We start from the raw sequence: 16524 nt of genomic DNA, 5'->3' as shown, positions 1-16524 counted from the left end.
TTATCAGGTCGTTTTGCAGGTCTGTTGTTAAAAAAAAGCCATATGGGAGGTTCAATCTAGCACCTGGGCCCTCCCAACCCTTCAGATGCAGTTCGAGAGACGTATTCAATCTTTTAATTTTTTCCCCCCCTCTCATTGAGAAGATGGGGCAAGGGCAGGGGTCAGCAACCTGCGACTCTGGAGCTGCATGTGGCTCATTTATCCTGCTGCGGCTCCCTGTTGCCCGTCAGCTCCACAATCGATAGGGCTTTTGGTTAGGACAGGTAGAGGAAAAAAGGATGCAGTGCTAGGAGGAGACTCTATGGTGGGGGAACTGGACTTCTGGTCAGCTCCAGAATTGAACGGGGGGCTTCCGGTTAGGAACTTTGTGGCTCTTTGAGTGTTTAAGTTTGCTGACTCCTGGGCAAGGGGAAGCAATGCCATGCCAAGCTTTTGTAGGTTTTTTTTAAAAAAAAGATAATTTCCTGCAGCTAAAATCGAAACTATACTGAAATTACGATTAACTTGTTCTGGGGAGGGAAGTGTTCCTTAATGACAGTTCGGCCTTTTAAATGGGGTGGGGGGGGGAGAAGTAATAATGCTTAAATGGCTTAAGGTTTATCATCATTTTGCGGCTGATTCAAGCCACCTTGCTCGCTTTCCCAATCCTTTTTTATCTCAGGTGTCCAACTGATGTAAAAAATCAGTTCAGATACAGTTCACACTGTCCTATCGAAAAACTCATTTAAACCACCAATTTGTCATCCGTTCTGCTTTCCCAGGTAAGAAGTTGTAATCCTTTTTAAAAAAAAATAGAAATAATCGGGTGTCGGAAACATTTTTGCTCCAGTTGCTTGCATGCTCAACTGAAGAGGCTGTAAGAATAGGAAATGAAGGTACCAGAGATGTCTCCAGAGCATTTGGGAACGTTATCAGAAGAAATAAAGTATGAATGTGGCAATCTAGTCAAGCAACGGTAGAAAAAAATGATGTAAAATTTGGAGATTTATATTGCCAGTTAAGAGTTTCAGGGTGAGAGTCTGAGGATTCACTTCCAATTTTTTGTTTTATTTTAATCCTGATGAGTAAAATTTTCTTGAGACAAAACACTAATTTTCACATAAGCTAGGTAGCTGGGATGTAACAGAATCACATAAAGCATGTTTTAGGTACTTGAAATATTCATCACACCACCTTAAAAAAACTCACCAAAATTCCACAATATTCTGAGCAGTAAAACTAACCAGCGTACTCTGCCATTCTTGCAAATTTAAATAGTTACAGAAAAGTCAACGATTAGAAAATGCTTCTGAACTTTTGATTTGTGGTCTGATGGTTTGATTTTTTTAAAAAAAATTATATATTCGTGGTAGTCCTTAACTAGGCACCCTTTAGAGGTTTTGGAACTGCAACTTTCAAAATCTGGACATCGTAACTGGAAATCCTGAAGAATGCCATATTGGGAAAGAATTCTCTAGAGCTGTGTTTCTCACTCTTGGCAACTTTATGAGGTGTTGGAGTTTAACTCCCAGAATTTTCCAGTGATTCTGGGAGCTGAAAGTCAACACCTCGTGAAGAACAGAGATTCTCAACTCGGGCCACTTTTAAGTCGTGTGGGCTTCAACTCCCAGAATTCCCAAGCCAGACATGCTAGCTGGGGAATTCTGGGAGTTGAAGCCCACGCCTCATAAAAATGGCAAGGGTGGTAAACACTTGTATGAGAGGAAACGGTAATTTTATGCCGTGAAAGGAGATTAAAAGCCTTAGCTTTAGGCAAACTTATGGAAGTTGGGGGAGAACCATTTGTTTGCATTTGGCAACTACAAGCATAGGTATAACACGTTAAGTAGAGGGTGACGAGAGGAGTAGATGGCAGCAATTTGTGCTACCTTGTCTGAAAAACTTTCAGATCAGTTGAGGAGCGATAGATCCCATTGCTGTCTTCAACACAACGCGCAGAAGCAATTCTCCGAAGGTGCGACCAAGTTCGTAGATGCCGTTGGATGCTCTTCCCAAAATGCAGGCATCCGTGGAAGGTGCTGGTTGTGGAACATGCTCTTCCTCTCTCTCTCTCGTGTTTACAAAGTTAAAGCTTCACACCTGTGGATTGATGCACAGTGCATTACCTGCTGTTCGCCATGGTTGATCCTGCAGGAAAGAGCCGGTCAATGGATTCCTACTGTGATCCAGTACAAAAATATTGTTACAAACAAGTAGAGCGTGTCCATTTCTTTCATCTCACGTAGTGATAAAAAGTGTGTAGAATCCATTTGTGAGGCAATTTTTTTTTAAAAAAAACAAACGTGGTAAAATAATGACATATTTTAAAAGTTATTGTTCCGGATTCCGGTTCGTGCCGCTTGATTCTATGACACTAGGCATAAGAGATAAAAACAAAACAAAAAAAGGGAAAAAAAGTGCTTTGTGACATGCTGTGTGTTTTTTTTTTCTTCATTGCCACTGGTAAAATAGGAAGTAATTTCAGTTAAAACTCCTGTGCCCTCATTTGCTGCTTGCTGACGTAAGCAATAAGCTCCTTTTAAACTAACGATAATCTTAAATGTTCAGTATCTTGTATTTTGAACCTTTTAGCTGGTGAAAATAAACAAAAACAAAACAAACCCCACAACTACTACTAATATAGGTATTTAACCGTGTTAATGTTGGTCGTCTTGTAAAGTGTTTGGTAAATCTGTTGTATTTAACTAGTGGTTTGATATTTGCATACTGAAATCTTTCCAATAAAGGTCTGAAGTATCCCTCAAGTTCACACAAATCTGCATCAGTTGTGTAAGAACACAGAAGCAGTAGCAGTTGGTTAAGGAGAGAGACGCACCCGAGCGGCTGCCCTTCCAGAGGTCGCTTGTGAGTTTATCCACTGTGACTTTCAAAGGAATTCCTTTAATTTCCCCTCTGATAGAAACTGGATAGAATTAGGAGGAATACTTTCTGCAGCAGGAAAGAGATGATGGGTCGTCCTCCAGTTACAACCACAATTAGGATCAGCGCTCCCGGCGCTAAGCAAAGCAGCTGGTTTAGTAAGCCGCATCCGGTTTTCTGACCTTTTTGGCCACGGTTGTTAAGCAAACACTTCTGTTGTTAAGTGAACCGCATGGCCATTAAGCAGATACAACTGCCCCCGTTGTTTGCGGGTGGCAATTGTGACGCCTGGATGCTACGACTGTGGTACGTACCGTATCTGCTGGCTGCCCAAACTTTGATCAGGTGATCTTGGGGCTGCTGCGACAGTCGTGCGAGAATGGGTCACTTATTCCAGTGCCATCGTAACTTCAAACGGCCACCCGGCGAATGGTTCTAAGTTGAGGACTGCATGTAATGTTTATCCTGTTGCTGATTAATCCACTCCAGTTGCCCTGCGCTTGCACAGAAGGAAGGTTTAAATATTTATACCCTAAAGTGCCACCAATCACTCTCAGCACTTTAGAATCTACTCTGACTTCTACACACTTCCTGATAAAGCACAATCTGCTAGCCCCCTCCTGAGCAAATTAGGGATACCCACAAAAGCAAGTGAGGGAGGATACTTCTCCCTGGCTCAGAGAGAACGTCTTTAAGAGGAAGAGACCTCAGCACTCAAGATAGCATCTAGCCCTCCCCTGCTTCCATATAAATAATTTTCAAATTAGAACCTTTAGATTCATCAAGTAGCCCTCTCTGTCCTGTGTTCACAGTACTACTCCACTGTTGTATATTCAAAAGCAACTTTTTTTTTTTTAGAACAGTTAAGCCAGAAAAACAGCTATGCCGTGTTAAGCTCGATGCGACAAACTGAGAATTGTAGTTCAAGTTGCCTAGGAACTTGAGATTAATTAGGAAACTGGATATCTTTCCAAGAATCGGCTTGTTCGGCTCCAGAGTGAAAAGGACCACAAACACAATGCCACCAGTGAGGGTTCTTAAGCCCGTTAACAAGGCCCGATTTCTCTTTCTAATATAAGTTCTAAAGCAGGACTAAATATTTAGCCACCAGTATTAACACGTTGAAGTATTGTGCAAATGTCAAATTTGGTTTTGACAGGCGTGTTGTCTAACAATCCCTGCTGTGGGAAAAGAAAGGGGAAAAAAGATTAACGACATTCCTCATTATTGCTAAAATGTTAGAACTGTGCATTCTTAAAAGAATGCCAAGCTTATTACCAGAGCTATTGAAAGTTAATTGTGTTGTCCTAAACACTAACGAAGTAGGTCAGTTTAGTAGAAATGATTTAGTAACATGTTGGGATCGGTTGAAAATTTTATTCCAGTAACTTTAATGACTTTCGTAGGAATCGTGTATTAGCCATATTTTATTTATTAAAGCTGTTAGAACAAGGACTATGATCAACTTCTACCAGTACCTTAATAAAATGACAAATCCTAACTTTTCTGTCGACTTCTTTAATGAAAAACAACACTGTTTTGAGTTTTTCTCGTTTCATATGGTAGGCAGTTAAACCATCTACTGATTTTCTGCTTCTAACTGCAGAGAAGATTTTAAAGCTTCGTGTTGCAAAAACAGCAGCAAACCCACAGAAAGAGAGTACCAAAAATACTTTTTCAAAGTCAACAGGGCTTTGTTTTTCTGTGAAGATGTTTCATTACACATCCAAGATGCTTCTTCAGTTCTGACTGAAGAACAGAAGAAGCTTCTTGGATGAGAAGTGAAATGTCTTCAAGGAAAAATGAAGAAAAGTTCATTTGCCTTTTCAAAAATCACGTTTAGGACAACCATGATCTGAATTGTCTGAGAATCTCCAGACATTTGGCCACAAAAAAGACGCACTTTGAAGCAGCAAAATTTACAAATGTGGTAGGGGAGAATTCCCCCTACCCTAGGAAACACAATTATTTGATTTATATCTTGTATTTAGGTTTAAGGAAAAGTACCAATGTAGTGACCTTTTCCCAGTTTCTGCTCTTAAGAACTTTTTAAGACCAATGTGCTATGTTGCCTTAAAATTACTCTGAGCTTCAGAACTGAGGATAAACTAAAATCCAATTCTCAATCGCAATCCAATATTTAACCATAATTCGATACAGTAAAATGAAAATGACATCGACTGGTGGGAAACAAAACAGAAACAATGTAAGTGGGAAATGAAGAGATCAAAAGTGTAAAAACCTCCAGAGACCTATTTTAGTGTCTGGATACATCATTTTCTGGTTGTCTTTAAGAGATCCTACCTTAAAGTATCACCAGGAATGAAAGTGACAGCTACCTACAAAAATTAATAGATATAACTGCTGATGCTGACGTGTCCATTTCAAAACTATGCTGTAACCACAAAACAAATCTTGCTTTTTCTTAAGTAGTCCTTAAATCTGTCCTTTTAATTATAAAAAAAGAATTATACAATCTGTCTGAAGGTAAATAACAAGGGGATTTCTTGGAATGCTGAGTCTTAAGACTAGATTTTAATTTTAGTAATGAGAGTCTAAGATGCTGTTCCCAAAGGAAATAAAAATGGCTTTTAACTGGAGCGTGTCAAAAGGCATATATAATCACACATGGTACAAGTAAACTAATGAAAAGTTCACAGCATTCTACAAATAAACCAATAGAAAATCACATCATGGCAAAGGGTGGGCAAAGGGGGAGCAGAAGGTTACAAGTTGCATGGCATTGGGAGGGGGAGAGAGGGGGAATAGAAAGTTACAGCACAGCATAGGGGGGAGAAAGGGCGTGTGTGGGGTAGCTGGCTCACATAGTTCTTGTTACATGAGGCTACATAGTGAGTTATGACCGTTAGACCAGAAAGATGTTTCTGGTGCGATGTTTTTGCATCCCTGTGTATGTGCGTTTCAGGCAGCAGAAACTGCCCTGCACACAAACACCCGGAATGAATTCCAACAAGTCCTTAAATCTGTCCTTTTAATTATAAAAAAAGAATTATACAATCTGTCTGAAGGTAAATAACAAGGGGATTTCTTGGAATGCTGAGTCTTAAGACTAGATTTTAATTTTAGTAATGAGAGCCTAAGATGCTGTTCCCAAAGGAAATAAAAATGGCTTTTAACTGGAGTAGTTTCCTCTGCACTTCAATCCAAATTCAGTTTTTTTAAAGAGCCTGGAATATTTGCTTTATTAATATTCCAAAGAAAGTAGCTTACTTATCCTGCTCAATGCCTAATTTCAGAGCAAGGACAGGATTATTGATGTTCATTTGGCAGTGATGTAGAATGGAAACATTTCAAAGTTACAGTTCTGGAGCATGTTATTCCAAACAGCTTCTAGAAGTTTGTTCTCATTCCTCAATCACCGTTTTACTTACTCTAACACCATGCTAGTTGTAACACCACGATTGTTTTCTACTGCAATTACATAACTGTCACTATGCATAAAATACAACTACAATGATAACCTCACTACTCATCGTTAATTGGTTCCGGGAGGTGCGATGAATGCCAAACAATTTTTTTCCCATAAGGAATAATGCTGTGAGTCACAAAGCAGCCGACAACAAGAAGTTCTAGCTTACACGTTGAATACCGGGACAAAATGTTTGCGTCAAAATGTGTTGAGTGCCAATTTCAATGAGTTTCAAAGCCATTAAGTACCAAGGTAACACTGTATTGCAACTAGAATTTGCATACAGACAGGCGCACAAAAGTTACCAGAAATTCATCTTACGCAGGTGGAAATTAAATTTTCCAAGAGACACTTTGAGCCTGCTATTTTTAATAAGCAGATATGTAATGAGAGAGAATGGAGAAGTTTTAACTCTGACTCCCTCCTCCCCAAAATACTAAACATACTAAAGGGAACTAGCCGATTGTCTTATCCCATTTACATAAAAACCCATCACAAAACCCTCTAAAGGTGTTTGCAAACCTTTGATATTGAATCCACTTAAACAGTTTCTTGCAGGCCCTCTTCAAGAACTTCAACTGCACAAGCACAGTCAATTCCACATTCATTTTATTAATTAAAAGAGTGCAAACCATTTTCACCTGAATTTTTACAGTTTTTAAACATTACATTTACAAATGGGTATTTCTGCTTAAGGTATAACACTCAGGAGAAGATAAATACACTAGGATACATGAAGTGAGAGGCATATAGTTTTAAACATGCTTTTAAGGGATCAGCCAAATTTAAGCTTAAAATCAGAACATCTTCAGTAGCTTAAATGCAATGCAGAAAAGGCTACTTTCAACTGGCCAGAACTGGAGTGATTCGGGGAGGGGAGGGGGGAGGGAGGGAGGGAGGGAGGGAGAGAGAGAGAGAGAGAGAGAGAGAGGGAGGGAGGGAGGGAGAGAACTCCTCTTGGAAAATATTTAAATAGCTTAAGACAACACATTTAAAATAATTGCAGCAGGCAAGCATCCTTAAAACTTGCCACATCACTGAGGAATACAAGCTAAGGTAAAAGTACTTTTTTGGGAGGTATATCAGGTGGAAGCTTCTGTTAAGCAGGACTGGAAAACCAGTATAGCCAGAATTTTCAGCGATAAAAGTCAGGAAAAATATGTGTAAGGCATTCCCAGAAAATGTGGGGCAGTGTTGTTCCCGAGAAACAAGCTACCAAATGCTAATCAAACATCAGGCAACTCTCGCATCATTAAAAGCTTTTCTCTGAGACCAAACAGAATAAACAAATTGGAATAATTTCTTATCTGAAGCAGTCTATGTCAATAAAATCAAGGAAGGATAAAGACAGGTTAGAGAAGAAATCAGTAGTCTTTAAAATGGATTGGCACGGTAGTGTTTTGTACAGTATTTTGAGAGGGTACTCTAAAATTAGATGGAGGCACAGTCTATGTGGGGAGTGGGGGTTTTTTTCTAAGCAAAATGAAAGTTTTAAGCGTTTACTAACATAAGGAGTCCACTTTTGTTCCTTAAAACATCCCCAAATGGAAATAGGGGGCTCCAAATTAGAATTCACTGGCTGGAGGGATCCTCTGAGGCCTACAACAGAGAGTGTGGTATGGCTCACTTTTTATACCTCTTGGTTTAAAAGAACTCCGCATCCACCGGAGTGATCAACAAAAAAAAAAGGTGAAATCTAAAGAAGTGCGAACGGACCCTTACACATTGGCGGACAGATCTGAAGAAGCAATGATCTCACCGTTCTTGGCGGAAGGAGGGTGGCAGGACTCTTAACGCAGGTGTTCTCAAAGCTACCCTGGAATTGGCTTATGTGATCCAGACGCCATCTTCAGACACAATCAAGCTTTCAGGGATGAGGAAGAGGCAAGAGAAAAACACACAGACCTCCAGATGCTATGAAGTTGCTCTGGGAGCAAATGGCTGGTATCGCGTAGGCAGGCAGATCCCTTTGCAAACGGTTTAGTTCCAAAGCGCCAATCGGGATAAAATTTTAGTTGGTCCAGCAGGAAGAGCCCAGTATTACCTGGCGCTGTCCTTCCCTGTGTCAAAGGGCAGATCTTCAGAGCCCAATTGGTCAGCCTCAGGGAAGAACGAGCATAATTCTGAGGCTGAAAATACAAAAGGTTTATGGTGAAGACAAAAGCCTTTGGCAATGGGCTACCATGCACCCAGAAAAGAGCCAGGGGACCCTGATTTTTCAGGTGGGTACTGCTGAGTCGATTCCGCCTCATGGCAAGAATCCCTTTCTCCAATGGACCGAACCAGGGGTGAAATCCAGCAGGTTCTGACTGGTTCTGGAGAACCGGTAGTGGAAATTTTGAATAGACTGGAGAACCGGCAAATGCCACCTCTGGCTGGCCCCCGAGTGGGGTGGGAATGGCGATTTTGCGGTATCCTTCCCCTGCCATGCCCACCAAGCCACGCCCACAGAACCAGTAGTAAAATTTGAATTTCACCACTGGGTTGAACACTAGTGGGAATGGAGGTCGGACAAACCTGGAAACTCATGGGTTCCCTGACTGATTCGAATCACATGTCAATGAGTTTTCCTAATTAAAAGAACCTTTAACGAAGGTTTTTGTCAAATGTCTATTGAGATTCTCAGTCATCCAGCTCATGGTTGTCCCAAAGGTGCTTTTTCAAAAGGCAACTGGACTTTCTTGTTTTTCTTCGAAGGCGTTTCGCTTCTCATCCAAGAAGCTTCCTCAGCTTTGACTGGATGGTGGGGAAGACAGTTGGTCATTTGCATTCTTTTAGGGGTCATTGAGGCCTCTTGGAGGTTTATCTGTGTCATCAGGATTACCACACCCTTTTGCACTACTCAGGTGACTATGAGGACACAGAGAAATCTCCAAGTGGCCTCAACGACTCTGTAAAAGTAATGCAAATGACCAGCTTTCTACAAGGAATATAAATCCTTCCATTCCCCACCATCCGGTCAAAGCTGAAGAAGCTTCTTGGAGGAGAAGTGAAAGGCCTTCAAAAGAAAAACAAAAAAGGCCAGTTGCCTCTTGAAAAAAAGCACTTTTGGGATACGATGTTTGTCCTGATTCTGAGCAATGGGTTCAAACTAATCTGTCTCCAGGTAAGATGACAATAGCTGCCATTACTAAGGGGAAGGCCTGCCGCAGCATTGTTTTTCGACAAATTGGATCCTCGGGAAAAGGACTGTCCAGTTTAGGAAACGTTTAGAAGCTGTAAATGGAGGGAAAATAGCTTTTAGACTCACTTATTAGCAGAAAAGTTTGATAGAAGGAAAGCAAAACGCACCCAAATGAAAAAGAGAAAAATGTAAGGAGAAAGAGAGGAGGCCAGTTGCAGGAAGCTTAAGAAATAAAAATCCAGGTCATGTTTTGGATCTGGAAACAAGACGGGGCAGCTATTTCATTATTGAGGAAACGAGACTGAAAATAAAATTACACAAAAACCCAACAACAACGAGGCAGAATCAAGCACAAGCCTGTGGGTTGCTGTCTCATGCTTGCTACCTCAATGGGTGGAGAGCAAGATGCTGTACAGGTGTGGTGGTGCCGAGGTGTCAGCTAGCTGCAATATACCAGGATGTCCCAAAGCTTTGTTTACCTACTTGTACAGGTAGCCCTTGACTTACCACAGTTTGTTTAGTGATGGTTCAAAGTTACAACAGCGCTTAAATAAATGACTTATGACTTTTTTTTTCAAACGACCATTGCAGAATCCCTGTGGGCAGGTGATCAAAACTCGAAAGACGCTTGGCAACTGACTCATATTTATGAAGGTTGCAGCGTCCCCTGGTCATGTGATCGCCATTTGCAACTGTCTGACCAGCAAAGTCAATGGGGAAGCCAGAGTCATTTAACAACCGTGTTACGAACTTGACAGCTGCAACAATTTGCTTAACAACTGTGGTGTCATAAAATGAGGCAAAACTTACTTAACAAACACCTCACTTAGCAGCAGAAACTTTGGGCTCATGACTTACGACAAGGCCTTGTGACTTTTCAGAGGCACAAAGATATCAGCTTCTCAGGGCTCAGAACAATGTAAGAGCATGGCTTAGAGAAGAGAATTACACGACCAAAGTTGGGAGGAGCAGTTATAATAGTCATACAGAGAATGCAAGAAAGGAGGAAGTGCTACGGACAGAGAAAGGAGCGAAAGAAAAAAAGAAACCCAGTGAAAGGGAAGCAAATGTAGGCTAATCAAAAGCAAAGAGCACCACGTTCAAAATCTAAGTACCGTATTCTTCGGAATATAAGGTGCACCTTTTCCCTCAAAAAAGAGGGTGAAAATCTGGGTGCGTCTTATACACTGAATACAGCATTTTTTGCCTCCCGAAACTCTGCCCCTTCACCAAAATGGCCGTGCATAGATTTTAGAAGGCTTTCAGAGAGCTCCTAGGGGCTGGGGAGGGCAGAAATGAGTAAAGAAACGGCCCATTTTTTGACCGCCCCCCCCCAGCCCCAGCAGCATTCTATAAGCTTCCTAAAGGCTATCCATGCCCCCCCCTTTTTTTTTTTTACAAAAAACAAGGCCGTTTTCATGAAAAACGGGCCATTTTTGGCTCATTTTTGCCCCCTCCCCCGGAGCACTCTACAAGCCTCCTAAGGGCTACTCATGCCCCTTTTTTGGGGGGAAAAATGGGCCAGTTTTTGCAAAATATGGGCTGTTTTGGGGGGGGGTGTTGCAGAGTGCAAAAACTTTTCTTTTTTAATTTTCCTCTTCAAAACCTTGGTGTGTCTTATACTCCGGTGCGTCTTATATTTCGAAAAATGCGGTATTTTCCAAGGCAAGTGGTCTTCACCAAGGAACCCTCTTACCATCGTTTGAAGGCTGGATCTGGAAAGGTTGGTTGTAGATCTCTGGAGTGGCGCAGGCAGTCTCGGCCTCTTCCTGTTCGTCGTTTTCGGTGTCACACTCGATGTCGCTGTCGCTGCTCATGCCTGGCAAGAGGTGAAGTCTAGCTGCACCCCAGAGAGGAAGAAAACCGGCTGCTCAGCACTCACACATTACCCTCAAAGACAAAAAGGCTAACAGCTCTCCTTACTTCTCTGGGATCTATGGAAAGGCTTCCTAGTAGTAGACAAGGCAAATACAGCTCTGGAAAACACGCACAGGTAGTCCTCGACTTATTTCATTTAGTGACCCTTGGATATCACAACGGCACTGAAAAAGGTGACTCATGACCGTTTTTCGCAGCATCCCCACGGTGACACACGTTCAAAGTTCTTGGAAACTGGCATTATATTTATGACGGACGGAGTGTCCCGGAGTCATGTGATCCTCTCTTGCGGCAATCCGACAAGCAAAGTCTATGGGGAAACCAGATTCACTCAACAACCGTATCACTAACTTAACCACCGCAGGGATCCCACTAAAGAGTTGTGGCAAAAAAAAAGATCGTAAAATGGGGCAAAACTCACTTAACAACCGTTTTGCAACTGAATTGTGTATTGCAATTCAAAGACTACCTGTAACTGCAATGGAGTGTGTGCATGGACAGGCATTGGCAGTGTTACTCTGGCCACTTTCCTTAGTAGTTTTCTAGGCCCTCTTAGCATTAGCACTAGCATTTAAGACTTATATACTGCTTCACAGTGCTTTATAGCAGGGGTCACCAACCTTTTGGACCCCAGGGACTACTAAATTCATAATTTTAAATCCCGTGGACCACTAATATGAATTAGTGACGGGATGGGGTCCTTCAGGAACTTAGCTTGGCCACCTGCTAGCGGAGAGAAGTGCCCGGGATCAACCTAGGTTTGCTGTCCATTGCAGTTAGGAATCTCAAATACGGCCAAGAATGAATGTTTGTCTTGTAGCCAGCCCGGCGCTAGATCGGCCCTGCAAATTCTATCTTTCGAGGAGCCTGGCTGAAGTTTCGCACACTACTCACTGAAGTGCCTGGACTCCCAGGGAGGGAGGGTGGGAAGGGCTGGAACTACTAAACAGGCAACCAAGCTGAGTGCCTGAAGGACCCCATCCCGTCAGCAAGTGGGAATAATTGCTTCAGTAGGCTGTATCTGGCCCAGGGGCCATAGTTTAAGGATCCCTGATGTAGTGCAATATAAAAAAAATGCAAAAATGCAAAGATTTTTCTGAGGTCCACCAGTTGGTGACCGCTGCTTTATAGTCCTCTCTAAGCAGTTTTACAGAGTCAGCCTTTTGCCCCCAACAATCTGGGTCCTCATTTTACCGACCTCGGAAGGATAGAAGACTGAGTCAACCTTGAGCAGGTCAGGATCGAACTCCTGGCAGTTGACAGAATTAGCCTGCAATACTGCATTATAACCACTGCACCAACACAACTCTTGCCACAAACCAGTTGTTCCTTCCTTGAAACTGCAGGAGAAAACCAACTAAATTTGCTGCCGTCACCAGTTCATTCCAGAGAAATAAGAAAGAGAAACAGAGGCTTTCAGTTCATCAGCATCCTTCTACAGGATCCACAGTCTATCTTTTGAAAAAATATTCCAGCCAGAATCATGAAATTGATTCGATATATTTCACAAAACTGCTGATCAAATCGTGATAATACCATCTCTCATATTTTTCACGGGCCTCAAGATTAGTCATCAACACATTTGGCATCCTAGAGAAATTCAGACTTTAGATATCTCCTGATCAAGGTTTTACATTATGACAACTGCATTTTTTTTATTAGCTACATTTTGAACGTCACACTGGTTTTCAATTGGATATATTTCTCCAGATATAATACATCAAATCATGAACAAAATATGCGAAACATTTCTTGGAAGAAATTTTTTAAGCCTTAAAGGAGGAAGAGGGTTCCAGTTCTTATTTTTCCTTTTATGAATATTTTACTAATGCTATGTGCAGTTATCCATAGTTATTTCAGGAGGAAGGAAATAATATTAATAAATATTTAAAGTCCCTTCTTCCCTGATTAAAAAAGAATAATCAGTAGATACACATACTCTACTGCATTTAAGCAGAGGGAACTTGAAAGGGAAATCCAGTCTTTTGATTTAATTTCTAAATATTCTCTACATTAGCTGCAAAGTTCTATGAGAAAATCTTAAGTGGAAACTATAAGCGTAACAACAGTGACTCACTGTCCAAGCATGGATGATGCTCTATCCCATGGATGTCAAGCTCAAGGCCTGCGGGCCGCATCCGGCCCATGGGGTGCTTAGAACTGGACCACTGAGCTGCCCTGGAAACAGCGAAGGACCGGCCCACGGCACCTCTGCTAGCAAAAATGGAGCACGGCTTTGGCTCTGTTTTTGGCTGGGACGGCCTCCGGCAGTCCTCTGCCAATGAAAATGGAGCTCGGGGCAACCCTCTGCCAGCCCCACCCACGACACCACAGGTGACGTCGAGCTGGCAATGCTCCCCCTGGGCAAACCCCCCTGGCCACGCCAAGGTCAAACACAACCCTGATGCGGTCCTCAATGAAATTGAGTTTGACACCCCTGCTCTATCCATATTCCTCCCTATGTTAAAACTTTCTAGCATATTACTGACAACCTCGTTCTCTTATGCCCTGGAATCAACAAAACTTAGGAGTTCCCATATTTAGAACTGGTTGTCAGCCACATGCTGTGTTGACACTAAAAATCAACTTAATCTGTTTTTTTCCCTCTTATTTCTGTTAATCCACCTAATGATCCTCCTCGCTTTTGCTATTTAAGGTGCTTTACACAGCTGGCAACTAAAATCCAGCACTTTATGTCATTTATCAACAGCAGATCAGCAAAGTACTCTTTGATAAAAGCTCCAAATAAATTGCTCCTTATTTAGCAGCCAAGGAAGAACTGAAGCGTCTGGAACCAGGTTTGCATTAAGCAGCTTCTCCAAATGAGACAAATGTCCCTCCAAAAAACAACAACAGTTATTATCACTTGTTGTTGCTTTGCCAAGATGCTAGAGGTTGTTTACTGGATGAAATAATCCACTAAAATGGGCTTTTCCCTCAAAAGCAAGCTTCAATAGTGCGGTGAGATTTCCCCATCTCAGAGCACAAGCTCCCAATTCCTTTGTCCTTCTGTAGTAAGGGAACTGCCAACCTTCTCGTCTCCATGGCTACAAAATGGCAAATCAAACAGGGTCTCTTACTTCAGATTCCCCTCTCTGAAAAGAGAGCAAGCAGCAAAGAGCTTCCTGGGGTTTTCCACAATGCAACGGTAAAAAAAAGAAATCCCTTTTCTTCCTTTTCCAGCAGTCAAGCGGCAACTGCTAACCGCAGTGCTTAAAGCACAGGGACTAAGAAGGAACAATCAGCCTGAGGTCAGACGCGCCTCCTGCAACACCTTCACCAGGTGCTCTCCGGCAGGTAATAATGGATGCCAGGGTCTTAGTCCAACTTTCAACAGCAACTCATCCCTTACGGAGACTCCAACGAGTGGGGCGGCGGAAGGAAATTTCAGGAGTTATAAACGGGAGAGGAAGAGACTTCCAAACCAAAGACAGCAACGCAAGCCTCGGCTTCCAGGAACATTTTAAACCACTTTTTAAAGATGCCATTAAACATTTTACCAAACCCTTCATCACAAAGAAATGCTCATTGATTACTGTACAGCTAGTCCTTGAGTTACAACAGTTCAATTACTGACTGTTCAAAGTTATGACATCAATGAAAAAAATGACTTCTAAAACATTTTTCACATGGCCATTGTAGCATCCTCATGGTCAAATGATCAAAATTCAGACTCTTAGCTACTGGGTCAACATCAAGGCAACCTGAGAGCTCCGAGGTGGAAGAAGGAATGGGGCTGGCAGAGAGAGAGAGAGAGAGAGAGACAGAGGCAGAGCCTGGGCCAGCCATCAGCCCTCAGATGGAGAGTCAACAGCCCCCAGGTCTGGAGATGGCTGATGAGGAAGAGGAGGAACAGCTGGGTCCAGTGCCGGATGTACAGAAGGCAGAAGAGAGGAGAGCAGTGGAAATCTATGGGCCGATCCTTGAGAAGGAAGAGCCACCGCTGCTAGTAAGCCCCACTCTAGTTCTGGGGATAAAGGCAGGGGGAGGAGATGAATAGATGGGGTAGACAACTATTCATTTTCTGGCTGGCTGGATCTGTTAGGCTGCATTGAGAGAGAAACTTTTTGCCGGGGCTGCTGGCACTCCTAATAAAGGAATCTTTGAATTAACTTCAGAGGGTTTGTCGTGTTTGGGGAGCTGGGTCAGAATACCAGTATTTAAGTTGTGGATGTACCTTTAGCTCCAGCAGCCTCTCAGTGTTGTAACACTTGAATGTGGGTTAACAGGAAGACACCTGGATATCTCTAGTTTTTCTCTGAAACCCTGAACTCAGCCTTACCTTCCTCCAGATCTGCTGAAGCCCCTTCAGAGGGGACTACTTGGTGCTCTCTGGCTTCAGAGCTGTTTTCCAAATCATTTGCCTCGGTTGCTTCCATACGACATCGATTTGAATTAGGCCTAACAAAAGAGGAGAGGCAGGTTGGTTAAAAGAAAGAAAAACCCAGCCCCAAAGCCTAAAATATTTCCATTTTGTCCTTTAATAGATTTCAGTGTTGATTTGAAAAATAGGTTTTTTTCCCCTGCAAGGCCACAATCATATCCTCTTTCGAATTAAAATGGTAAACTATTTCATGCTACACTTTACGAAAGTAACCTTGGTAGATACAAACGGAAACAGGGAAGGAAGTTCTTCTGAGAGTGAAACAATGCAATGGCCAAGCATTTAAAAGTGAGGTACAGAGAAGCCAGAAGCGTTGTGGCGAGACTGGCTGGAAAAAAGCAGGCTCTGCTAAGCCTCCCAGAAATCCAGCTGGACAAACCATTGTCGGGAAGTCTTCGGACTGAAACCTGTCCCAGAGGGACAGGGGAGAAGAAGGGACAGCTCGGATGATCTAGAGGAACTGGCAGTTCTTCGGGAAGTTGGAGAAAAACCCTTCAAACCGGCAGCGGGGACGGCAGCCATAACTGAATGACCGCTACAAAGCTGGGGCAGCTAGACTAATTTAGTGTATCTGGAGCAGAGTGTGGAAACCGGGTGAGTGATTCACCAATTCACTAAAAAAAAAGGAAAAAAAAAGGTGATCTTAATCTTAAAAGTGAGTTTCAGACTTGCCATATTTTCAGGTTTCTACCGGAAATTAGAGGCCGCCTTTTAAATTGGAAACAGCAGAAGCAATAATGAAGAACTCTAGAAATGTTAAATTTCTTATCCTGGCACAGTATAAGCATTTGTAAAGGTAGAAAACAAGTGGAAATGAGATGCACTCCCAAACGAAGATACAAGAAGGCA

General features: G+C 42.4%; 1 protein-coding gene across 2 annotated transcripts in view; it reads right to left on the bottom strand.

Moving 5' to 3' along the window:
- Positions 1-7218: 7218 nt before the first annotated feature.
- LOC116508172 (E3 ubiquitin-protein ligase TRIM37-like) overlaps positions 7219-16524 on the bottom strand; it is a 70717-nt gene continuing 61411 nt past the window's right edge. For both annotated transcript variants that reach the window (XM_032216686.1, XM_032216687.1), the window contains 3 exons: positions 15574-15692; positions 11110-11253; positions 7219-8418 (listed from right to left, as the gene is read on the bottom strand). In XM_032216686.1, the coding sequence (XP_032072577.1) occupies positions 8330-8418; positions 11110-11253; positions 15574-15692 (352 nt within the window). In that variant the 3' untranslated portion in view covers positions 7219-8329. The remainder of the gene's footprint in view (positions 8419-11109; positions 11254-15573; positions 15693-16524) is intronic.

The sequence above is a fragment of the Thamnophis elegans genome, chromosome 4 (assembly GCF_009769535.1).
Source record: "Thamnophis elegans isolate rThaEle1 chromosome 4, rThaEle1.pri, whole genome shotgun sequence".
Lineage (NCBI taxonomy): Eukaryota > Metazoa > Chordata > Lepidosauria > Squamata > Colubridae > Thamnophis > Thamnophis elegans.
The sequence above is the reverse complement of the archived record's forward strand: the minus strand, read 5'-3'. Positions and strand labels throughout refer to the sequence as shown.